At 39.9% G+C, this 27,452-nt stretch overlaps 1 protein-coding gene across 1 annotated transcript in view; it reads right to left on the reverse strand.

Moving 5' to 3' along the window:
• Positions 1–357: 357 nt before the first annotated feature.
• PPP1R36 (protein phosphatase 1 regulatory subunit 36) overlaps positions 358–27,452 on the reverse strand; it is a 30,917-nt gene continuing 3,822 nt past the window's right edge. The window contains 9 exon segments of the mRNA XM_065871665.1: positions 358–541; positions 1,121–1,312; positions 1,395–1,573; positions 1,895–1,937; positions 13,048–13,182; positions 17,954–18,052; positions 20,199–20,265; positions 20,360–20,454; positions 20,973–21,059. Of these exon segments, the coding sequence (XP_065727737.1) occupies positions 358–541; positions 1,121–1,312; positions 1,395–1,573; positions 1,895–1,937; positions 13,048–13,182; positions 17,954–18,052; positions 20,199–20,265; positions 20,360–20,454; positions 20,973–21,059 (1,081 nt within the window).

A 27,452-nucleotide genomic window follows, 5' to 3' on the forward strand; every position in this document is an offset into this window, starting at 1 on the left:
TTTGTTTTCAAATGTACCAATAACACTTTCTCATGAAACAAAAAGGAACTTAGAAATGAATAAACAGAATGTTTCTTCACTAGTCCACTAGAACACTGACTAAATGTCCTAATACATTACTCTAAATGGTCATGTAAAAGCCAAGGAAGTAAATAAATAACAAAGCAAACTATTAAATATAGGAAAAGGAGCTTTTCAAAAGCTTTCTAGAATTCTTTAGTCTATTGTTGAACTTTTAACAAAATAATTTGAACAAATTTTAAAGTTTAATAATAAACACTAGTCCTGTATAAAGTGATTAAGTCAAAGTAGTTTACTTCAAATACAGGAATTAATTACAGAAATGGAATGTACAGATTATTTAGGGAATGTTGTTTGAGAGGACAGCGTTCTCATGACTAAGTCCAGTGTATCCTGAATCCTCATGTTATTTCTTTCTATCATGGAAGACTGTCTCCCAGACTTCATGCTTTCCTCTGTATCGAGGGGGATAAGGGTATGGGGGTTGAACTGACATCGCGGCTCCCCCAGGATGCCAACTCTGTGGAAAGAATTATTGGTGTAGCTGAATATTTGCTGAGGCCAAAGACTAAGGTATTGGGTTGGCCAAAAAGTTTGTCTGGGTTTTTCTGTAACATCTTATGGAAAAACCCAAAGTTTTTGGCCAACCCAGTATATGGCTGACTTGTGCATGTGTATAAAGCTAAGACTGATACACACACACACACACACACACACACACACACATCTATTTCTTAAATATGGGTTCAAAAACTCGACCCATAGCAAGATTTTGTACTGGTCCTTCCCTTACTTTCCAAAGATGACTCTTCTAATATTGAAAACCTCAGTCTTATAAAGTCTGCTACTCACTTCACCAAATTAGAACTATTTGAAGTCTAGCATAACTTTGTAGTTTTTTCTAGTCTAGATGGGTATACCAAGAGCTGATCTGGAAAGAAAACATGTTGAGAGGAGCAGGGGATGGTAGGAAGATGATGCTTCCAGCTTTGTTCAGCTTTCTGGCAGAGGCACCATGTCTGAGCCCTTGCCCCTCCTGGATCCCACCTAGGAAGCAACACTCAGCCTTCTCTCCTTCCTCTCTCCTTGGGCCACTTACGTTGGCATGTGCACAGAGTCCAGATTTTCCTTGTGCTCTTGCATCCGGACTGGGAATTTCATGCCTACTTGACGGTACTTTTTCTCAGAGATATTCTGAGCTTTTTCTCTGAGAGAGGGCAGCAGGGTAGACATGACTGGAGAGCGCATGTTAATGGCTTTTTTCATCGCTGGGCGCTTTGCCATCATTCTCCTGGGGGTGGGGGTGACATTTAGGTCACATCATCTTGTTTTCTAGAAATGTCCTTGAGCTTAGGAGAGTCAAAAGGTCATACCTGAATTGTACAAAAGTCATGCGTTTCTTTTCCCCTCCTGACTCTTCATCCTCGCGCTTCCTTCGAGGAATGTTGAACATGTCGGTACGAAAGAGCCTCCCTATTTCTTCCTCAATCTCTGTGAAGTGTTGACGTCGGAAGACAATCCAGGCTACATACGTACAGAAAGTATAAAAGGACTACGACAGAAACAGACGAGAATCGGAACCCACAGTTACGACATGAAAAGCTCCCACCTGTCTCTAGAACACTACTAAGTGGACACAAACCCAGGTGCCCTGCTTTCTCCACATGCCTGAAGGGCTGCGGAAAATTATACATGTACTCACCTTTGCAGAAGGAAAATCAGACCAAAGATTTAAGGAGTGGCACACAGCTTATTAGTATCCTTTGTAGAAAGGATATTCATGAAAAACAGGTGCCTGACAAATGTCTATCGCTTGTTGCTATACTTCATGTTTCATATCAAAGAGCAGAGCCCCTAAACGTAAGTGACTCACCTCAAAGAATTTCCAGTCTTTTTGTGTATATGATATTTTCCCCCTGAAATATAACAAATCACAACTATAGGTTGGAAAGGGAAGTTCAGTATTTCAGTGATCTAGGCAACCCCTTATCTTCAAAAGGCCTTTTGCAGATCATTACCTGTGGTCCCATACCTATTTAGTCACATAAATGCTATCAAAAGGCACTGATAGGGCTTCCCTGGTGGCGCAGTGGTTGAGAGTCCGCTTGCCGATGCAGGGGACACGGGTTCGTGCCCCGGTCTGGGAAGATCCCACATGCTGCGGAGCGGCTGGGCCCATGAGCCATGGCCACTGAGCCTGCGCGTCCAGAGCCTGTGCTCCGCAACGGGAGAGGCCACAACAGTGAGAGGCCCGTGTACCGGGGGAAAAAAAAAAAAAGGGCATTGATAATGAGTGCCAATGTCTTTTTCTTCAACTTCTTAGGTTACCCAGATCAAAACCTCTAGTGTTTGGTCAAAAGTTAATCAACATATCCTGTGATAAACCATAATGGAGAAGAACATGAAAAAGAATGTATATATATGTATAACTGAATCAATTTGCTATACAGCAGAAATTAACACAACATTGTAAATCAACTATTAAAAAAACTAAAAAAAACCCACTAAAGTGGGGTTCATAAAAAAGCTAATCAATATAAATTCAGGATAAACAAGCCAGCCCTCTCTGTCTTCTTCCAAATGTTTCTAGTAATGTAAGTGTTAGGGACGTGAGGAGAGTGGAAAGGTGGTGAAGAGGTAACACAAGGTGTTAGTAGGTATGGAAGTAAAGAACTAGAGGCTAAGTCTAAAATAAAGGAAAAGAAAAAAAATCTTAAACAATGGTTATGGCTATTGGGTACAGAAAGAATCAGAAACAAAACAGACACAGGTCTATCTGTGCCATACAATCAACTGGCTGGGAAGAAGAGTGCGCTCTTCCTTCTGAATGAAGTATGTAGACCGAGCCTTGTCTCTTAAAGGTAGGCAAACACCCAAGAGTCCTTGCAACACAAATTCAGTGTTAAGGGTACTGGCACGGGCACACTTAATAAACTTGGCCTCCCTCTCCATTCAGAACACAGGCCATTCTAATTCTGATTGCCAGCCTTGGGAAAGCAGGCATGGCCAGGGGAGGACTTGAGAGTTGAATGACGGGGCTATGCACCTGCAGTCACTTGATCCGTCTTGGGGGCCAAGGCCAGACCCAGGGCACACCAAGGTTGATCCTGGGTCTGCTTCTGCTTTTGCTTTGGGTTTCCCTGGAGTAACTGACTCCTAGGATTGGCCCTGGTATCAGGTTCTCCAGAACTGTCCCGACTCCCATGGTCTGGGGAAGTTGACCCAAACTCCTCAGGACCTCCAGCTTTTTCACAGAGACTTCATGGTCTGTATGGGCCCAAACTAGCCCTCCATTTGGAGGAACCACTGAAGAGGTGGTTCAGCTTTTACTGGGGTGGGTCCCCCCCTCTGGCTGATGGTTCAGCTTTCACTGGGGTGGGTCCCTCCCCTCTGGCTGATGCTTCATTTCCTCACGTGCAAGTCTTCAACAAAGAATTAAGGCAACAGGAATTACAGTGAACATTTACTAAATATGGACTGTGTGCCAAATACTATGCTAAGCCCTTTACATTTATGATCACATTTAATTCTCATAAGATTGCATGGTTATTCCCACTTTACAGGTGGGGAGACTGATGTTGAGACTGAAGTCCAAAGACATATATTTAATTAGGGACAGAGTCTGAACTAAAAATCAGGCCTGTCAGGTCTCCACATTTGTCCTTGTAACTCAGAATGCTAGGAAAATAAGCTTTTTCTTTAAAATATTTTAGAGATGAACCCATTAAACAACAGAGCCCAGCAGAAACTTTTTAGGACAAGCCTCCTTCTGTGTCACCTAAAGCCTTTACCCAACAAGAGTGCTTCTGTGGATTCCCGCCCTTCCACTGCCTCTGCCAGCTGAAACCGGAGACCATGCACACCTGTCAAGTGGAAACCAACCAAACTCTGGTTTTGGAATACTGAGTTGGCCTGTGTCCTTGAGAGAAGGTTTAGAGCAGTATTTATGCTGGCACAACCTAAACCAGCACCATCTCAGCAAGGTTTTGAAATGACAGAGTGATTGACCAGGAAACACACACTTTCTCTCCTTTTCTTTCATTTTTCTTTTTTCAAACATTAGAAGAGAAGGTACCATGAACCTCCTCTCCTTTCCCTCAAGTTGTCACAAAACTGGGACTTCTTTCTCTCTTAAAGTCCAGAGCAAACTGATATAGCTCACAGTTCAGAAATTAAGAACAGAATGTAGTGGGTTTCTTCTGACCATTCTTTTTTTTTTTTAATTTCTTTTGACCATTCTGATTTAGCTCTGCATGTAAAACTGAAATGAGTTCAGGAAATGGAGACAGAGAATGAGTACATTTGGGAATGAGCACATTTAAATCTTCCAGTTCATCTCTTGCTGGTGAATCCTGAGTCATTTTCCTTTTTTAAAAAATTATTTTTATATTTTAATTTTATACATATAAAATAACTATATATTCTATAATTTTAATAAGTACATAATAATTATAAATTGGTTACAAATTTAGAAATGTACTGAGTATAAATAACAAACTTAGGCCCTCCAAATCCTCTACAAATTGAAACAGGGTTGATAACAGCACAATCCAATAGAAATATAATGCAAGCCACAAATGTAACTTAAAACTTTCTAGGAGCCACAGTAAAAAGAAACAGGTGATATTAATTTTAATAATATATTGTACCCCAACCCCCCCAATATTATCATTTCAATATGTAATCAATATTTTAAACTATTAATGAGATATTTTATTCATTTTTAAACTTTTTGTATAGCGTGTATTTTACACTTACAGCACATTTCAACGTGGACCAGCCACTTCCAAGTACTCAGTAGCCACACGTGGCAACTGGCTGCCGTGCTGGTCAACAAAGACGCTGTACATTTACCCGTCAAGGCGGAATCCAAAGGAAAGAGGGGAAAGCCAAACTGTTGGTAAACCCAGAGATTCAGTGGCCTGTTATGTGCTTCCTTATTCCTTCTTGCTATATTAGACTCTTAACTCTAAACTAAAATGAGGAGAGCTTATATTTTTAGTCATTCCTGAAGGGGTGCAAAGCCTAGGGCCAGACCCATGGGGTTCTGCGCTGGAGAAAGAAAAAAACTGTGCTCCCACTTGCCCCCTGCTGCCTTAGGTGAGGTCAGGTTTAAATGATGGTCAAGGCCTGCTCTGTACAAGGGAAGAGAAATTTCAAAGGAATGTGTTTGGGGGAGGGAAAAGAGGCCTTGGTGCAAGTGACTGGAGGTGGCAGGGGGAGGGCTTAAAGATGATTTAAACACCTGAGCTTCTAAGAAACGCCTTTCTCCCCATCCTCATCCCCACAGCCAGCCTCTTTGGTCACCGGTCAGGTGACAGCTGCACTGACCGCAGAGGAGGAGGGTATACCTCCTAGGTAGAGGTGAGGTTGGAGCCAGAATTGGCCATAACCAAAGATCAGATATAATTCTATGGCTTGTGCCATGAGGAGATTTTCTTATCTACCATGGAAAACACAGAGAGCTTTTACTGAACATGTTCATCAAAATTTTGCCAAAACTTTTGTAATATCAGGATTTCACAGATGCATTTAGAATAGAAAGGCATGTCCTCCTACTTCTCAAGAAACATGAAAGCACTAAATTAACAGTCCCCAAAGTGCTGGTTCTACTGAAATCGTTAATTTATCTCCAGGGATAAGGTGTTCTAGTCCAATATTAAGTATGCATACATTAGAGAGAAAAATCAGAAAATACACATGAAAATGTTCTCATGCGAATATCAGCTTGTTCACATTGGGAAGAAGTTAAATAATGATATGTTAAAATCAGGTAATCACTCACAACCGGCAAAAACATTGTCCTTATCTTCTCCTAGATAAAAACAACCAAAAGAGCAATGTAAATTTCATTCAAGGACACAATCAACACCTACCGCCAATTAACAACTTTTACTGGTAAGGACATGCTATAATCTGTTTTCCTCAATATCCTTTGTTCAGCAATTTGACCTGTATAAAATTTGTTATGTGAATGGTGGCTGGTGAGCTCCAAACTGATTCTTCTCCAAACTGTTATCCAACAAGCAGGAGGAAAGTAGGTGACATTGCCTACAATGGCAAAAAGACCAACATCTCCTGGAAATGAGCTAGTACTAAACTGAGGCAATCACTTGCAAACATGAGTTCCTTTAAAAGTTTGTATAAAAAATATATTGTAATAAAAAGGTACTGTTAAAAGTACAACTTAAGTGGAGGTTCTATATCTAGGAAACTAAAAGATATGATAAAATCTCTAATTATGGGGCTTCCCTGGTGGCACAGTGGTTGAGAATCCGCCTACCAATGCAGGGGACATGGGTTTGAGCCCTGGTCCGGGAAGATCCCACATGCCGTGAAGCAACTAAGCCCGTGCACCACAACTATTGAGCCTGAGCTCTAGAGTCCATGAGCCACAACTACTGAGCCTGCGTGCTGCAACTACTGAAGCCCGCGTGCCTAGATCCCGTGCTCCGCAACGAGAAGCCACAGCAATGAGAAGCCCTGTGCACCACAACAAAGAGTAGCCCCCGCTCGCCACAACTAGAGAAAGCCCGCGCTCAGCAACGAAGACCCAACACGGCCAAAAATAAATAAATTTATTTTAAAAAAATCTCTAATTATGATACATTTACAGTTTGTTTATCATCCCCAAATTGGTTTGCAATGCCTATGTTCTTTTAAAAATTGAACAATATGGGCAATAAATTTTTAAAGTTTTTTTAGAGTAGGTGTTTTTTTAACCTTGTTATGGACTGAATGGTTGTGTCTCCCCCTACCACCCTAATGCATATGTTGAAGCCCTTAAACCCCCCAATGTGGTGGTGCTTAGAGGCAGGGCCTTTGGGAGATAATTGGGTTTAGATGAGGTCATGAAGGTGGGGCCCCATAATGGGATTTTTGTCCTTTTAAGAAGAGGAAGCGAGACTAGGGTTCTCTCTCTCCACCATGCGGGACACAGTAAGAAGGCAGCTATCTGCAAGCCAGGAAGAGGACCCTCACCAGAACCTGACAATGCTGGCATCCTGGCCTCAGACTTCCAATTTCTATCATTTAAGCCATCCAATCTGTGACAATTTGTTATGGTAGCCTGAGCTGACTGATACAAAACTTAAATTCTAGTTTTCTTAATTAGAAGTGACGCTTTAAAGAGAGAAGAAACTAATGTTGAGAAAAGGTGATTTTTACAAGTGATTAAATAGGAAAATGTATAAAGCTATTATTTTACTATAATACCTTTCTTAAAAGTTCTGTCAAGAAGAGAAAACACCACTTCTTCCTAAATAAGGGAGTCTGTGGCAAGCTGAATCTCTACCAACAGTTCTAGGGACCCGGAAAGGCCTTCTGTATTTGGGCCACAGGAATGTTTTTTTTTTTTTTTTTTTTTGCGGTACGCGGGCCTCTCACTGTTGTGGCCTCTCCCGTTGCTGAGCACAGGCTCCGGACGCGCAGGCTCAGCGGCCATGGCTCACAGGCCCAGCCGATCCGCGGCATGTGGGATCTTCCCGGACCGGGGCACGAACCCGCATCCCCCGCATTGGCAAGCAGACTCTCAACCACTGCGCCACCAGGGAAGCCCCCACAGGAATGTTTTTTGATGCTTAACTCTCAATCCCCAATTTTAAATCTCTCTCTATTCCTTCTACTACTACACCTCACAAGAAAGTTCTGACCAGGCCAAAGGGAAGCCCTCAAGCCAGTCACCCACCCGAGGAGTCCCATGTCTGGCAGGAATGAGCCTGCTTTAGTGTCCCCACTGCCCTCAGACATTGGCTGGAGACAGTCCATGGGAAGAGTGGCCTCAGCACAAACCTGGTGGTGGATTCAGAGTGCAGCAACAGGGGCCGCTGGTCAATTACACCCTGCACTGTAGCAGATCTGAGTGGCACGTTTTCATGGCCGCTGCACTGGAAGACAGCACTAACCTGTCAACTCCATAAAAGAACTGAACATAGCAGTGAAAACTCTCAAGAGCAGAAATGATGTAGTAGAATAAAGAATGAATGTTGCTGGAGATGTATTAAGAGGGCATTCCCAAATCATGGTAAACCACACAAAGTGAATCACAGAGATGGTAGACATGGGAAGCAGTCTGAGTATAGCCACCACTGTGGACAAGACGGGTGCAAGAGAAGAGAAATGGCCAACAATGCCAAAATATAACCAAAAACCAAAGACAATGAGCTTGAACTGAAAATACATTGATATAAACATTAATAAACATCACGTCCCTATTTGAGAGAAATCTCACATGCATTTTTGTTTTTAAACTTTATAGACCAATGTATGTCCTTATAAATAGCCAAGAAGAGTGGAGAGAACATATGCTTGCCCCTTAGACCCTGGAGAAGCCTGGAGAGAACCTATTCCAACTAAACAATGAAGTTATTAAACCAGTACAGTCTCTGTTCCACCTGATGTTTCTCTTTGTAGGTGGAAAGAAAAGGTTTCAAGACTCAGAAAACCTGAAAAAAGAAAAAATTTAACCACATGGAATTGTTATAAAGTTCACTACATGAAAGGGTAGAAATCCACTCTCACGTGAAGGACTTTAAAATGCGGATAGAGTAAAATGTTTAGTAAAGGTTAATGGTAATGATAAAAAATAAAGTAAAATAAATTGGAAAAACCAGGTGAGAACAGCAAAGTATAATATAGAATTTCATTAAGTGTTTTAGATTCTCAAACTATAACAAAGCAGTGAGGACAAATCATACAACCTTAAGAGAAAACAGGAAAACAGTAAATATTATAGTCTAGGTCTCAAAAGATCCAACAACTTGTTTGATAATGCAAGGCACTTTTTTTTTTTGGCTGTGTTGGGTCTTTGTTGCTGCGCATGGGCTTTCTCTAGTTTCAGCGAGTGGGGGCTACTCTTTGTTGCGGTGTCCGGGCTTCTCATTGCGGTGGCTTCTCTTGTTGCAGAGCACGGGCTCTAGAGCACAGGTTCAGTAGTTGTGGCGCACGGGCTTAGCTGCTGCGTGGCATGTGGGATCTTCCTGGACCAGGGATCGAACCCGTATCCCCTGTATTGGCAGGTGGATTCTTAACCACTGTGCCACCAGGGAAGTCCTCCATAACGCAGGGCACTTTTAAAATCGCCCATAGTCCCTTTACTCTAACAAATTATCTGTTTTTCCATTTATTTTCTTGTCCATAGTAACATCTATTCTTGAACAGGACTTTCAAAATTTAAACATATACATCATATTTAAATATGCATTCTCTTTGACCCAGGAATTCTACTGTAAAAAATTTATCTTTAGGACAAACTAGACAAGTACATCAAATATAGGTATAAGAAAGCTCATTGCAGTGTTATTCCTAATATTTAGAAAGGAAATATTCCAACTGCTCATCAATAAGTTAAATATATTTGGAATGCCAGGAAGCCATTAAAGGTGATGTTGTAGAGTTATATTTACTACCAAATTCCACAGATTAATAGCAATAACAGTAATAACAACAGAAAAGGAATAATAATAGCTAACTTTACTGAATACATAGTATGTGCCAAGGATGGGTCTAAGTGTTTTATATGTATTATATCACTTAATTTTCACAACTGGTCTATTAAGTAAGTATGTTATTGGGTATATTTTACAGGTGTAATGTTATAGAATAATAAATTCTATTTATTTATGTAAAACTGTGTGTCTGGGTGTGCATATAGAGATGTTTGAAAGGATAATAAATGAAATGTTGACAACAGATTTACCCTTTCCTTTTTATGTATTGATTAATTATTGTACACGACTATGCATTAATTTTATAAAAAGAAAGAACAAAACTATTTTTGAACATATAGGGAAACAAGGAGTTATTTTCTCGACATGATAAATAATTCATCACTTAAACTAAGGGTAAAACAATAAGTAAATAGCATGTGCTAGCTTATTCTCTTTTATAACAGAAAAAAAATAAGGCTGACTTCAGTCACTTCTTTAATGGTATTAGATACAGGAAATGTTACTACTATAGCTAATTAAAAATTTTAAATATGACTCTAGGAAAAAATGAAATTAAAAACTACCTTTTACAGATGATATGATTATATACCTAGAAAATCCTAGGAAATAAATCAAAATTGTACATAGGCAGGAAATGTGTTTAACATATGTGTCATAGGTTATGACATAAACTGATAAAACCAAATGCATTCTTATATATTTTTGTCATCAAAAATATATTACCAAACATGCATCAACAGGGAAATAATCAGTTAATGATAATAAGTCCGTAATGTCCATGGTTTAAGAACTATTCCATTTTTTAAAAAGAATATGGTAGAGCTATGTGTACTAATCTTCAAAAATATCCAAGATTTATAAGTGAAAAAAACACATTTCAGAATGACAACATAGCATTATCCGATGTATTTAACAACAATGTAAGTGCATACGTATAATTGGATAGAAAACCAAGAGGACATACATTGAGCCAGAAGTAACAGTACTTACTTCTGGGGAGAGATTGATATTGAAGGATGGTGGAGGAAGTAGGAGACTTTAACTTTTAACTCTACAGTACTAACTAACTATAAACTATATACATAACTATTTAAATTTTTTACCCTTAGGATATGTTCATGAAGTACTTATACAATTAAAAACAAATAAATAAACCAAAACTTCACATTGGTATTTAAAACATTGATTACGTGAATACATAAGTGCTAATCTAATTTAGGACCACAGAAATTTCTTTAACAATTACTATGTAAAACTTTAATGGACAAAATAAAGAACAATATGAATAAATGGAGAATACAACTTACAGCTCTTTGAGAGGATTCAAGATAGCAAAGATGACACTATTTCCTAAGCTAAAGTATAGGTCTTAATACAATAAACAATAAAAGGTTCTTGGTAGATATTGCTTAGAACTTGATTAATAGTGAAATTGATCTCAAATAGGCAAGATCACCAAATACAAGGTTTCTGGAGGTAATAGGAGTGAGTACTTGTTTTCAGCTAAATCACCTCCTTTCCAGCCCTGCACTCCCTGAGGTCCACTGCTCCTCGCCTTTCCTGCTTTGGGTGCCCAATCTCTGTCTATACCTCTATTACACCAGTCACTAGTCTCCTTACCTGATGACTCCTCCAATAGACTGTATGCTCCTTGAAAGGAGAGACCATTTTCCTTGTACCCTGGCACTTAGCACCACAATTACCACAGAGCAATAATGTTTGTTGAATAAAGCAAAGCAAAATACAAGCTGTATAGTTCTGATGTTAAAAAGAGAAAAACTAATCAAAAAAATTCAATAGGAATTCCCTAAAATGGGTTAAAATATTAGAAAAATTCAACATCTAATAAACAAAAAATGTTACAGTGGAAAAAATCACTAATAAATATTACAGGAAAGTTGGCTATTAGTAAAGAAAAAATATCTTAGATTCATAGCTCATCTGATCAGATATAGCAAATTTCAAATGGATCAAAGCTTTTTTTTTTTAATCCTATTTTTAAAAACTAAGAAAGAAAGGCGAGGAGTTTAGCCTGGAAATGAACAGAAGGAACCCAGGAATGCAAGAATTTGTATGACTATTGAATAGCATCAGAAACAAGGTGGAAATGTTCAAATAAATAAAAACTTAAAACATTTTCATAATGTGTAAAAACGTAAATATCAAAATGAAAGCAACAAACTAGAAAAAACAAGTAACCAATCCTTGCTATATGAAATATAAATTATACAAATTCCCAGTTTCCACTTGATAGATGGTTAAAACTAGAGGAGGAACAGGCAATAAATTATTTTACACAAAAAAAGAACAAACTCTACAGTCATGAAAAATATTCAGTCAAATAAAATATCCTTAAGATTTTTATATACCTTTAAGCTATCAAAAATATTAAACTAATAAAAACAAGTATGCTTATTGTTTATGGTGATAAAGAATGTTTTAACCTTTTTAAAGGACAATCTGGCAATATGTAACAAGAGCTATAAAATTGTTCATGCCTTCCAGATAAGTACATTCTGGGTAATAAGCCGTAAGTAAACAGCCCAAATGAACAAAGTTATTTATATAAAGATATTCAATGCAAAAACATTAGAAAGCAGAAAAACTGAAACCACACAGATGTACACAAGAGGAATGGTTAAGCAAACTGGTATATTATAAACAGAATGACTACAGTTGTTATTCAAAGTGGTAGGTGAGATTATATAAGCAGAATAATAGAAGGTACACAGAAAAAATGTGGAACACAAAAAAGTATGTACAATACAAATATTTGTATTTTGAAAATGTGGGGGAATGTGGAGAGAGAGAAATCATGTATTGGGTTCTTTTCCAATAAAGTTTTTAAAAAATGTAAAAGGCCTGGCCATGACCATGGCATGGATCTTGAGCCTGTTGTGAAACTACTACTTAAGAGAAGGAGATTTTGGGTTAAGGATTGGAGTTTTCTCTCCTGTGACCCCGAATTTTCCTGTGATAAGACACTTTAAAATTTTAATTACGGTAGTGTATGAACTGTTATCCTAAGGTAAAAATTGCCTTCCCACAAACAGGGTCATCTTACAACTCCCACCTTACGCACTTATACCCACAACTGTTGCTGCAAAACAAGCAGCAGGAGGGGAGGGGACACACCCAATACCCGCTTCAACCCTAGCCCATCACTCAGCCTCCTGCCCAAGGCAGCCAAGTGGCCCTTGTCAGACAGCAAGAAGCCTTCCTGGCAGAAAGCAAGATTTCATTGAACTGATATAACCTGAGAGAAATTTAAACCCAAATAGTAGAAGGTTGTTAAAACATCTGCCACACCTGAAACTAACACGATATTGTAAACCAACTTTAACTTGAAAAAAGAAAAAACAATATCAGCCAAGATTCTGGGATTCTTCCTATCCTCATTTGGCTCTCTCAAACAAGACGTCACATGTGTTTGGGACAGAGTCTCAGCTGAGCCCAGTGATTCTGTACAACAAAAAAGGAACCTTTCTCAGGGGCACCAAAAGTCAAAGCTGAGGGTTGTAAGGATGTGGATCTACACACAAGTGAAGATCTAACAAAATCCTAAGTGGGGACTTACTTTCCGCAGCACATGTGATGCTTATCAGGCATTCCCAAGCCCAGGACGAGGACACAGTACTTCTGTGCCAAGTATTTCTGTGCTGCTTCTAACTTACTGATAACCAATTCCATCTCTTTTTTCTCTACAAGGCCCCTGAAAAGAAAAACAATAATCTGGATTAATGTTGGCAAATGTCTATATTAATTAGTAAAAAGTCAGAAGTATAAACTATTTTGAAAGAAACCTGAGTCAACACACCTCACTTATCATTTCATTTATTTTATTTGAGCTGTGGCAGAGAAAGTTCCTCAAAGCCCTTTGATATTTATCATTGTAATCAGCATCTCAAGTTTATGCTGAATATTCACTTTTTTAATAGATTCTTTATAAATTGTATATGTATTCTCAATTTTATACACAGGAAGTCCTAATTTATATAGAACAGCTCAACTAACAAATTCCCTATACTAGTTTCTGTGGCAGTTAGCAGCCAATTTTCCTGCTGTTTTGCTAAAACAGCCATGGAGACTCTTTCCCACCTTAGCTTCCCCTGGGTTTCTGATGTTATTACTAAGTTCAGGGGCTCAATGTTTGAACTACTCAATGTTTGCCCACCCTCAATTCTGTGTTTGCTAAGGAGGCATCTGTGGAATACCACTCTGGGAACTTTGGCATCAATTACAATCACCTTGCTTCCCTGTGAAAACACAGCCCCAGTTCCAATTGAATTGCAAATGTACTTTCTAAAAGGCAACCTGTTTTTAAGTTACAGCATGTCTGAAGCCTAATTTTAGACATTTTTGCTGTACAGTACAGCAGGAAACATTGCCGACAATACATTCCAATGATTGCTATTGAAAAATGAAGTGTCACTAACTTTGTCTCTGCCTTTTTATTTTCAGAAAGATAAAAGCCAAACGAAATGCACTCTAAACAAGACAACCTGCCCCTTCTGATGTTAATCACTAGACTGACTGCATGAGGATAAGCCATGGGGAAAGGTGGTGGGTTTAAGGATAATATGGATGTTTCAAAGCACAAAACATTATCACTGTGGTGAGAAGGCCTGTGAGTAATTGGAATAAAATGAGTTTCTGGAATAGATAAGGTGGGTTCCAACTTTAAATGCCCAAATATCATATAAACCCAACATACACACCCACGAGCACCCCGGTGACCATCACTGTGCCTGCCTCCCTGTTGCCTTCCCTCATCCTCACCCCTGCTTTGCCAGACCCGCCTATAGTTAATCTCTTCTTTTGCTGTTAACAACAAAGCAAACCAAACAACAACGAAGAAATGCTTTGAAACGTTTCCGCCAATGGTTCTCAAGTTTTAATATATGTAAGAATTGCCTGGGGTATTTGCTAAAAGTGCAAATTCCCAAGGGCAACCCCTCTTCCAGATTTTGGTTCAGTAGGTCTGGGTAGAGCCTGGCATTTAAAATAAACCCAGGGGGCTTCCCCGGTGGCGCAGTGGTTGAGAGTCCGCCTGCCGATGCAGGGGACACAGGTTCGTGCCCCGGTCCGGGAAGATCCCACGTGCCACGGAGCGGCTGGGCCTGTGAGCCATGGCCGCTGAGCCTGCGCGTCCGGAGCCTGTGCTCCGCAACGGGAGAGGCCACAACAGTGAGAGGCCCGCGTACCGCAAAGAAGAAAAAATAAATAAATAAATAAAAAATAAACCCAGGTATAACCCTTTGGAAAAATTTTTAGTAATAATTTCAAGTGCCATACAATTGGTCATAAACTTTGATCCAATAATCTCTCCTGGAAATTTATTCTTTGTAAAAGATCATCCAAAGTTAGGGGAGAAATCTAATGCATGAAGATATTCAATGCAATTATTATTTATCTATTTGACTATCAGAAAAACTGGAGACTCCCAAAATATATAAAATAGAGGGATAATAGGAGTAGTAATACAGGCTGTAGTAATAGAGCCAAGTACTATTGAAGGATTTGACATTAACCTAACATATGAGTCCCCCCGTGGGATTGAAGCCAGGCACCAAAGTCTGTACCCTTAACCACTATACTACATTGCTTCTTAATAGGTAGGTCAATAAGTTATTAACATACAGTAGCTTGATGGAAAGTTATGCCACCATTAAAAATTATGATTACAACGATTGTAATAACTTGAAAATACTTATGATGTTTAAAACTGCATACATAATTGTACCTTTGTTCAGAAGCTGTAAGTCCTAATTACAGATGGATAAACTCAGGGACAGAGAGTCGAGTTCATTGGTAAGGGATGTGGGGACACCACACTGTGGTTTAGGCAGAGACTTTGGAGTTAGAGACCTGGATTCTAGCCTCAGCTCCATCACTAACTTGGCATGTACAACAGCCATTTAACCTCTCTGAGCCTTAGTTTCATCATCTGTTAAATGGGGATAAGGGTTTTTCTTCTGGAATTAGGGCATTTAGTCATCTAAGACCATCAAAGTGTATCTTTAATATCCTTCTGTAACTCTTCCTGCTCTCCTCTCACAGGTTATAGGCTTTCCTTCCAAGGGCCAACCACTAGGCTAAGATAATATGCATTAACTCATCTAATCTGGACAATAACTGTAAAGTGAATGCTACTATTATCCCTATGTTATACCTCACTATTTTGACGGAAATTAATTTTTTTCTTAAAGTTATTTATATCCAGATATCTCAATGTAATTTATATTTGTTTCTATTATAATAAATAAACCAACTGACTACTGGAAGCTTGAAAATGAAAAGTTGTTATGCTTTTTTTAGAATCACACCACAGAACCATTAATTTTAAGGCTTGGATTTTTCTTTGTCATTCTGTAACTGATTCCTTCCATGAAAGTCTACCATATATCACTGGGTTCTAATAATTTTTAGTATATTTTATTTTATTATTTTTTAATAAATTTTTAAATTTATTTATGGCTGCATTGTGTCTTCGGTGCTGTGTGCGGGCTTTCTCTAGTTGTGGTGAGCAGGGGCTACTCTTCGTTGCGGTGCACAGGCTTCTCATTGCGGTGGCTTCTTTTGTTGCGGAGCATGGGCTCTAGGTGCGTGGGCTTCAGTAGTTGTGGCATGCGGGCTTAGCTGCCCCGCAGCATGTGGGATCTTCCCAGACCAGGGCTCAAACTCGTGTCCCCTGCATTGGCAGGCAGATTCTTAACCACTGCGCCACCAGGGAAGCCCTTTAGTATATTTTTAAAATAACTAAGAAACCTTTCTTCTGTTATCTATTTCTGTAAATTAAGAAATGAAACAATGTCTTTGCTTTTTTTAAAAATTTTTATTGGAGTATAGTTGCCTTACAATATTGTGTTAGTTTCTACTGTTCAGCAAAGTTAATCAGCTATACATATACTCATATCCCCTCTTTTTTGGATTTCCTTCCCATTTATGTCACCACAGAACACTGAGTAGAGTTCCCTGAGCTATACAGTAGGTTCTCATTAGTTATCTATTTTATACATAGTATCAAGAGTGTATGTATGTCAATCCCAATCTCCCAATTCATCCCACCCCCCCCCACAACATCTCTGCTTGATTAGCAACAATCCACAGAATTAGAAAAAAAACATACAAAATATAAGCTAATATGCTATCAAAATCTAATAAATTTCTTCTTTGGAAATAGTTAAGACTCCTCAAACCTTCTGAGCCCACAGCTGGCTTGAGCCCATTTGCTTGCTACCACAGAAACACTTCATGTTCTCTGGCTGCTCTGCTAGATGTTGCATATTATAATGGCTTTACTGTAGCAGTAGTGTTTGAATTATTTATTTGGTTCTTTACAAAACTGCTATCCCAAGACATTTATTTATCCACAAAATTTTTCAAACTGCCTGTTTACATGCAAGGATCTTGCATTTTGAAAACATTCTACAACAACAAATTGATGACTCTATCCAGCATTCCTAACAGCAAAATCACTGGGTCGGTTCCACATATAGTGGGGAGGGCAGCCTGGGCACTGGGAAAGTTCCATGGCTTGCAAAGGCCACCAAGCCTGAGAGGCATTGTTCTGCTCTGGATTCTGAGTTCCCAGATTTTTGCCCTGTATAGCTCCGAGCCACCTCCACCTAAAGTGATTAAATTCTTCACATGTAGCCTAAGAAGTCGTTTTCTTTTATGATATATAATATCATTTTGGTCATATCTGTTAATTTTTTAAATTCTTAGTTTTTTTCATTAGATGCTTACAAACCCTTTAGCAAGAACTTTGTAAGCAAGACAAACACAGAAACAATATCTCTATCTGCACTGTCCAATATGGTAGCTGTGAGCCACATGTAGCTACTGAGCACTGACTGTGGCTAGTCTGAATTGAGGTATATTGTATTTGTAAAATAGACACCATTTCAAACACTTACTACAAAAAAATACAGTATTTCATCAATAACTTCCTAGTATTGACTACAGGTTGCAATGATAATATTTTTGAGTCATTGGGTTAAATAAAATATCTTGTTAAAATTAATTTCACCTGTATCTTTTTACATTTTAAAAATATGGCATCAGAAAAGTTTAAATTACATATATGGCTCTCACATATTGGGCATACTCTTCTATTGGGCAGTGCTGGTCTATATTATTTGCAATATTTAGTTAACAGAATACCCATCTGAATTATTCAGTGAGACTTAAAACTGGTGAACCCCTTCCTGTAAAATGTTTTAGCATACTCCAAGATTTTAAAATTTCCATCATCTCTTTACCCTAGACAAAAGTTAGTTTTAATACTGGCAGTGATAAAGCTTTAAAGTGCACTACAGGGAATTCCCTGGCAGTCCCGTGGTTAGGACTCGGTGCTTTCACTGCCAGGGCCCCGGGTTCGATCCCAGGTCGGGGAACTAACATCCCGGAAGCTGCGTGGCGTGGCCAAAAATAAATAAATCAATCAATAAAAATAAAGTACACTAGAAAATTCTACTTACACCACACAGCTTTTGGGTTTCTTTTCCTGTGAGATTTTTTCCAAGTAATAATATAAATAGTACAACAATGCCATGAGGAAATTGTCAAGATTCTTATTCCTATGGGGAGATTAAAAGAAAATAATGAAAACATATTTCAAACAAAAAGCTTGTCATAAAAAAATATATGGGCACACAAGAATAAGTAGAAACACATGTTACCATACCATCACACAACTAATTTACCATTTAAAGTTCTATCTACTATAACTGTTGAAGATATAAGAAACCTGATTTTCGTAAACAAAATTTTTTGAGAGGTTATAACTGAATTATAGCTTTGCTTACCAATTAGTTTTCATTTTTAAAGTGTTTTTATAATACAGGTAATTTTTTGTTGTTGTTTAAAAAATGTACACAAATGTGGGCTTCCCTGGTGGCGCAGTGGTTGAGAGTCCGCCTGCCGATGCAGGGGACACGGGTTCGTGCCCCGGTCCGGGAAGATCCCACATGCCGCGGAGTGGCTGGGCCCGTGAGCCATGGCCGCAGAGCCTGCAGGTCCGGAACCTGTGCTCCGCAACGGGAGAGGCCACAACAGTGAGAGGCCCACGTACCGCAAAAAAAAAAAAAAAATGTACACAAATGTAACAAGTAAAAAGACTCTCCCCTCACTCCTTTGTCACCATCCTACTCCTTAGTGGCAGCCACTGTTAAGAGTTTGGCATGAATCCGTCCTAAACCTTCTAGAGCATAGGCAATCACATATAAGGTCCTCCCCCACCAGCACACATACATATGCATGAATATATGCCTTACTTTTTTTTTTTTTGGTAACAAATGGGATAATGCGGTATATACAAGTCTTGCAACTTGCTTCTGTCACTTACCTGTGTAACATGGACCTCTTTCCATGATACCATGTATAGATTTTCCTCACTTTTTTAAACAGGTGGATAAAGTATGCTATACTTCATAATTTATTTAACTAATCCTCTACTGATGGATATTTGGGTTTTTAAAAAATATTATAGACAATGCTGCAGTAATTATTCTTATAGCCACATCTCTGAGTAACTTCCTAGAAGTGAAATTGCTAGGACATAGAATATCTGCACATTAAAGTTTCATAAGTTTTGCTCTCCAAAAAGACTGCATCGATTTACAATCCCATCTCATTTGTTTTAAAACTAGAAGGCTTTGTTTTCTTTCTAAATATTCTTACAAGATTTTTGCTGCTTCCTTTCTAGCCCCAAACGGAAATTCTTACTCTGGCATGCATTCCTTAACCATACCTTGAGAGCAAGATGAAGATGACCATTGCAGACTTTTTTGTCACAGTATTGATAACTACCTGTCCTAGGTTGGGTTCTCCCAGAAACACACCATGAGACAGATTTGCGAGTAAGTAGTTTACTAGGAAGTGATCACAAGAAACATCAGTAGGGGAGTGGGGAGGTGAGATGGAAAGGGGGTGTTAACAAGTTCATTATCACTGTGGACCAATGTAGTTCAGTACCATGAGGGACTCTAGGAGACAGCGTAGAAAACTTAGAATTATCCTGACAGATGGAAGCTGGGATATTTATCTACCAACTCTCCCTCCAGCATATCATTGATTGGAGGCTGCTTCTCGGGCACTGACTTCCTAGTGCCCCAAGCTTGTCCTGTAGCCCTGCAGGCAGGCTGAGTGTGCTCCTGCCATAGAATAAAGCTTCAGGCAGAGAATCTCAGGTGTTTGCCATATGCGGCCTTTACTGAATGCTGAGGGAATCTGTGAGCGCTGCCCACAGCATAGGATACCCAACTCTCACTGAGCACTTACAAGTGCAGCTGCCAGGAGAAGCACCTTCCACGTACCGCCACGTGGAGACACCGTTACTTCCAATTTTGTATCCAAGGAAACTGAGGCTCGGGAAGATCAAAAAGCTCACCCAGAGTCACACACCTAGTACTTGTTGGGGCTGCCAAACCTAACTAGTGGAGAAAACCGATCTTCAGTAAATGAGTATACCCTTTAACCAACATATACCTAGCGCAGTCTCAGTGGGACTCTGACGACGTGCTCACCATACTCCTTGCCCTGGACTTTATTTGGGGCTCCTGTAACTTCTGGCTTCCTCTCTTTGGTCTCAGTCTTGGAAACTGAATCCTGAGAGAATGGCTTGCATAGAGCCAGCCCTTTCTCCAAAGATCAGATTTGTCTTCATTTATCAGATGGGATGGTTTCAAAATAAAAGATCTAAAATGTCTCACAAGCATTACATACCTCAGAAATGTTGTAAAAGAACAGATATGCTGCATCTCAGTATCTTGTAGCAAAAGCAAAGCAACAACTGAAAGGAGAGAAGATGGACAATTGAAAGAGGGACAAAGAGCTGCCTGTTGACACCAGGTAATACATGTAAGGATGATGAAGCAGTTACTCACATTTAGCATCGTGGAGTGTAACATTGCCCTGCTGACTTCGTTTCTCTATGCCTTTGGGTGACTTGTCTCTTAAAGCAAACCTTTTATCTGTCAACCTGTTTTGGGGATATAACAGTCTATAATAGTGCTTTGAAAGGTTTTAGTTGTATTTTATCTACCCTGAGGCACATGAGGTGTTTACTATAAAGTAAGGAGACCCTGAGTGTCATGTGTGGGTTTCATTTAATGTAGGATCATTTTGGAATACATTTTATTAAACATTGTATTTACTATGCTAGGGGTAGGAGGAATGCACACTGCCTTACATAAAAGGTAAATACCAATTTGATCCAAAATAGATCATTTAAATCATCTATTTTTGGCATAGCTATCATTTTCATTTTTTTTAAAGAAGCTGAAAATTTGCTAATAGCCAAATTATCACAGGGATACATTATTGGGATGATTGTAACTCCCACCATAATTGTGAAATAGTGCATGTTCCTTCCTTGATGGCTATTTGCATTTCAACCTGGGAAGACGGGAATGATATTTTCTTAGCATCTGCAGAGGCTTAAGCCATTCTGCTGAGAGGTGCTATCGGCAACACTGCCATGGTGCTAAGTTAAGCTACCTGTCTGAAGCTGGACCATCAATTTCAGCAAAGTGAACTGCTTTGCCTTTCTTTCCTCTTTCTCTGAGTTCTACTGCAGGTGTAAAACTGTAATAGAAATGAGAAAATTAGGAACTTAACCTTTTCCCGGGGGAAACTAATCAGAGCATGACCTAGGAACTTAACCTTTTCCCGGGGGTAACTAATCAGAGCATGACCATAGCTCATGGAACCTGAGGAGCAGCACATATTGTGAGTGTCCTGGAGAGGATCTGAGGCACAGCTGTGCTTAATTCATGTATTTACATGTGGTACAATCATCTAAAAAAGATGAAAAGATCAGACTTTATACTCAGCCTTTACGTATCACTAGCCCCCTGAATACCACCATACACAAAACGTTTCCATCTGAAAATGCTGCGGTAACTTCAGAAGAAACAGAAAGCTCGTGATCAGTTTGGAAGGATTTTTTGATTTACTGAGTACTTGTTATGTGCTTCTAAGCATGGCCTCATTCAATCTTCACAGCAACTCTATTAGGAAACTATTACTATTATTACAGTTTTTACATATGAGAAAGATTGAACCTTAGAAAGATATTAAGTAACTGGACCAAGATCACTTAACGAGTGCCAAGGCCAGGACCGGGCACAGGTTCTCTAGCCACAGGGCCATGTGTTTACCCGCCAGGCAGTCCTGCCCCCCGAGCAGCCACCTCGTTATCACCGCTGTGGACTCTTCTAGAAGCTTGAGGATCTCGAAGAAGGTTTCAGGACCCTTTACTTAACTCAGGGTTGCTTTGACTCTATAGTTTTTGTACAAGCATTACCAAGCAGTAATGGGCCTAACTAACCATGGACCACAATTAAGCAACAAATAAATGTGTACTGAGGCCATACTCTGTGTCAGGCATTGCTATAACATTGAAAATAAGTGGTGTCTGATTACAGTCAATGCACAGACTCTCAGGATTATCAGCAAATGCTTAATAGGAAAACAGAGAAAAGCGTTTTGAAGACTAGCAGGATGTGGTTCCTGCCTCATAGAGAGTTCATTTTCTAGAATTGTGGTGTCTACCAAATACATTGGTTTGGTGACCATTGTGGATTATGACGTTTATTTTTCTGCCTGAAACAATGCCATGTTGATAACACCACCCAGAAGCTTAATCTCTGCCCACAGTTACATGTCTCTCTGTTAAATTTAAGCATAGATATAGTAAGTAGAAGCACTTTCCCCCAGATTTTAGTCATTCCCTAATCATGCATATATACTCTTTATCATCTCTTTGTCAACACAACAGTTTTGAAACAACTTCCTTTAAAATTTTTCTGGGATTGGTTACCCACAAAGTCATCATTTTAGAGAAATACCTCCCATGGGAATGATAAAGTTAACCAGTTTGGTACTTTCTTCTTCCAGGAGTTTTTGCCAACATCCTGGCAATATTCAGGTTGTAGACTAGGTTAGAATCTAAAAGCATGTACATGATATCACCTCAAGGGAATGATTTTTTGTATTTTTCTTTCTTTTCAGACCACTGGCACCAAGTTGGTTAGTGGATGTAGAAATTTCTAAACTTTTCATTCTTTCTTGTCCTCTTCTTATCACTGGTCTCCAAGGATTGGGTATTTAGAGGGAAGGTGTGCTGAAATACTGAGGAGGTGGCAGGAAAAAAGAAATGAAAGGATACCAAATGGTGATGCTGGGTACCTCCAAAGAGAGATGGGGCAGAGAGGAGGCATAGTGATGAAGAGAGCTATCTTCCACAGCTGTATACTTCTGTATTATTTCAGGTTATTTTAATAACAAGAATGTATTGATTTATTATCTGCGTTCCTAAAAAAAAAGTTGATAGAGGAAGAAACAGTGCATTGTTGATACATTCTATTGACAGGCCATTTAGATAGCCTTTAACAAAATCCTCAATTCCCCCAAACATTCAGACATTTTCTAAGAGCTCTTTGAAGTCCATTCTACTTGCTGGATATCTAATGTGTGGCATTAACAGAACCACCCTAAACAAGAACACAAAGTTGTTTTCAGTTTTCTCTTGGACCGTCACAACATTCTGGCCACTTACAAGCCATTGGCTGTTAACTTCCCTAACAGGCTAAAGAAAACTCAGGTCACCAGCCCTTCCCAGGGTTTCTCTTCTCTAGAAGATGAGAGAATATAGATAGAAACACCCAATTTCAGTTAGTGTCAAATGAAATTGCTTCCCTCCTAACCTTGCCTCAGTCCCATCCCTATAATTCAACATTTTTTGCCCTATTAGTTAGTTTGCCTGAGTTGATTTGAGACAAGAGAGCCTTAAGATAAGGAAAGGATACATTTGGATCAGGTCTATGAACTAAGTCAAATGAACTTAGAATTATAAAATCATAAGATCATAGAATTTGGGGGTTAGAAGACATCTAAAAGATCATCTGGTACATGGCTATCATTTTACTGATGGAGAACTAAGGCTCAGAGAGGCTGACCATGTCTCAGTATTTGAAACTTGTGGCAGGTAGTGCCTGCTTTTAGCCAGTAGTCTGGCATTTACTGCGAAACCTCTAGTCCTTATTCTCTGACCTCTGGACACGTCTTCTCACACTTGCCTGAATGGCTTTTCACTTGACTGAAGTCATTCTCCGGATCAGATGGTGAGATGGATGTCTCTTTGTGAGTGTCCTGCCATAGCTCTAAAAGCAGCCTATGTTCACAGTGCATTTGGAATCACTAAGAAGCATCACTAGTAATAATTAAAAATTGTCCTTTGAACTGCACCTCTGATTGGCTCCCAAACCACAGTCTGACCTAGATCTGTACCTTCTTCCGGTCTCCGTTGTCTCCCTCTCAATCTGGCAACACATTTAGAATCACAGACCACACTGTGTTGATGTGATTTCCTAATATCACAGCCCAGTCACATCATTTCCCTTTGCCCTGAAATAAATGAGAAAAAGCAGTCATATTTTCTCCTAGAACCCATCACTAAAATGCGGAGGGCTGGACCACTCCTGGCTTCCACACCAGTTAGAGCTCTTCAGTGGTTACTAGAGTCTTTGGTTAGGCTGTGTTAAAAAACAAGAGAAGTTCGAGGCTTCTGGAGGTGTAGTTTCCTTGGCTGTATGTCCTCAGGGGAGTCCATGACCTTGGCAAACACTCAGACAGGCGGCTGGTTCTCTCCCAGCTGGGAGTAGGGGGCACTTGCAACATGAATGGCTAGGACTACAGACACTGTGTCAGAGAGAAGCATGCCTTGTTGGTTGGCCCATTACTTCCCCATTTAAAACCTTTCAATCCCCCCCCCACCCCCGACCCCACGTGGCCTCTGAATAAAGTTTAAATTCGTCAGCATGGTCTGTAAGACCTTTCACGATCTTGCCCTGGTTTAAAACTTCTACTTCCTCTCTTAACACTCGCCTGGAGCTCTACACCCAGCGTACTGACCACTTGCAGTCTCAGATGTGTCTGGGCCTCTGCACGTGCTGTTCCTTCTGCCTAGAATGCACTCTCCTACTCCACAACCAGAGCTCCCTTTGCCTTGCCAACACCTTCTCCTCCTCAGGTCTTAGACAGCGCCTCCCCTGGGAAGCCCTCCCTGTCTCTCCTGTCCACTGGCTCCAGGAAATGCCCCCATTTAGGTACTGGGTCAGGGCATTTGGGTGAATGCAGGTTTCCGGAGCCCCGGCCCAGCCCAGTGTGGCAGTGGTGGCAGTTACTGAGGAGGGAGCTGGAAAGTGAGCAGCAATCTCGGGGGAATGAGTCAGGGTCGGTAGCACTGCTACCAAAAGATTCTCCTCCCAGTAGTAGCCTGGGAGGGTCTGGTTTACTTTCAGTAAGGAGAGCGGCATAGATATATCTTCCTGCACCTTCAAATTCCCAAGCTTTCCTGTGTCTATTACTTCCTTCCCACCATACTCAGCGGAAACTCTGCTTCTACCTTTTCCAAGCTAATCTGCGCTCTTGATCCCATTCCCACTTTCCTTTTCTTCTCTTCCATCTCTTCTTTCTACCCAAACAAACTCAAAATTTTCCTACCTTTATAACAAAAGCAACAAAAGTCTCTTCCCTTAGTACTGGATCCCCTAAAGGCTACTGTCGCTTTCCTTTTTCACTGGTAAACTTACTGATGAGAAACTAGCAAAAATAGTCTTTATCTCAGATTCTTCTCCTCTAGCTACTGTAATCTGATTTCTACTCCACTGCCTTCCTGAAATGGCTTCTCACCTAAGTCCCCAGCGACCCCTAAGTCCAAAGGCTTCTTTTTGCCCCATCCTGAGCTCTCTTTAGCATCTGACATCGCTGACCACTCCCCACTCAAATTCCCTTTCTTATTTTGCCTTTGAAGGCCTTTGTGTGTCTCAGGGCTTTCCTCCTGACCCTTCTAATCATGCTTTCTCTTCAGTTAGCTCCTCTTTCTTTGCCTGTCTGCTATTCCTGAGGGCCATGTGAAGATACCTTTCAAAACCTTAAGACATATACACGGATTAAGAGACATATCAAACCAACTGTAATGTATGGAAATTGTGTGGATCCTGACTGGAACAAACTTTTAAAATATTAGACAATAGGAGACATCTGGATACAAACTGCATATGTGACAAGGTTAAGAAATTACCTTTTGTATTTTTAGGCCAGTAAATAGTAATTTAGTTATATTTTTTAATAGAGTGCCTATTTTTTCTGAGATATGTACTGAAATACTTATAGATGAAATGATATGATATCTGGAATTTACTTCAAAATAATCAAGGGGTGGAGAAGATGAGGGTATAGATGATACAAAGTTGACCTTAATTTGGTGACTGTTGATGCTATGCTATGGGTATGTGAGGGTTCATTATCCCATTCTCCCTACTTCTGTTTATGTTTGAAATCTTCCAATATAAAAAGTTTTAAATATTTATATTTAGTTAAAATTTTTAAAATAACACTATAAGAGAAAGAAAAGCTGGCAACAAAGTCAGATGTACAATGATTTCAGGTACTGGAATTATCAGTCACAGAATGTAAAATAAATATAATCAGTATGTTGAACACAAAAGAATAAAAATAAGGTGGTAAGCCTTAACACTGGTGCACCGGTGGTCTTTGGGGGCAGAACTGTGGCAGAACCCCCCACTTTCTACTTTTATATACTTGTTTTTCAACAAGTATGTGCAACTTTGTAATGAGGAAAAAAGATACGGAAATGGAGAGTAAGTTAAAAATGTATGTGTGTGTATACATACATAAAAGAAGATTTGGAAAGCTATACAATAACTGTTACCATGTTAACAGTCATACTCTTTATGTGGGATTGTAAAGTTTTTTTGGTTGTTTTCGCTTAATGGTATTTTCTGGTTTTTAAAAATAATATGATATTTTAAAACATTTCATAATTTTTAGAAGTAGGTATTTCCTAGGCTTCTGGCCTCAGTCAGTTCACTTTCCACTGTAATTCTGCACCGGCCCCTCTCAGGAAAACCAAACCCCTGCTTACTGAATTCTTGACCTGGACATCTCACAGGCAGGTCCAGTCAGCCCGTGGAACGCGCAGATACAGAGGGCCGATTGTACTATGTCATTTTATATAAGGGACTTGAGCATCTGCACATTTTGGGACCCGCAGGGGGCGGGGGTGTCTTAGAACCAATCCCCTGCAGATACCAAGGGCCGACTATATCTCAAATTCTGCACACTGAAAAAGTAACCTTGTTACCTTTCACCCCTCCATAAACATACCGGATCTGCCACCTTCCTTGTCTCAATAGACAATGCTGTCACCCACTCAGTGACCCAGACGTTCTTGCCTCCTTCCTCCCTTTGTCTCACAGCCAGTCTTACCAGCTACTTCCCCCTGCACACAAGGCCGGATTTATCTGAGTTGCCTCTAGCATGACTCTTTGACTCTGTTCTCCTGCAAGTCTCCATCTCCCCCTTAGAGTAATGCATAATTGTCTTGTCTCCCGAGTTCTAATCTTGCCCCTCCACGTTACTATGGGAGAGGGCTTTCTAGAGCACAGATGCAATCCCATGACACAAGCTCATAAAGGTTTGTGGAGTGACACCAAACAGAACTGGTGTGAGAAGAGTGACTGAACAAGCCTCTGCCTCTGCAGCTTCCATTCTTACCACTGTCTCCTCTCCACATTCTCTGCCTCAGCCCTGTCTCATCACGAATTGGGGTGACATAGTGTCTGCAGCATTGTCTCTGAAAAAAAAGAGCATGTTCCAGCTCATGAGTCCTCTCTGACTTCAGACCTACATTTTAATGTGTGATGGGACATGCTTAGACTTTAAAAGGGAATCAGTATCTACATTTCCAACAAAGCCAAACATTAACTTTGGCCTAAAACATACAAAAGTCTGCTTTCCTTTTCCTTAGCATCACCCCTAGCAGCTGGACTCCCAAGGTAATCCTAATACTCGGGTTTGCCACACAGTTGCTTAAACACAAAGCAGCTCCACTATGAAAACGTTGCCCCCATCTATTCTTCATGGTAGTCCTTTCCCCATCTTTAACTACAC

This window comes from Phocoena phocoena, chromosome 2 (assembly GCF_963924675.1).
Source record: "Phocoena phocoena chromosome 2, mPhoPho1.1, whole genome shotgun sequence".
NCBI classification, from domain to species: domain Eukaryota; kingdom Metazoa; phylum Chordata; class Mammalia; order Artiodactyla; family Phocoenidae; genus Phocoena; species Phocoena phocoena.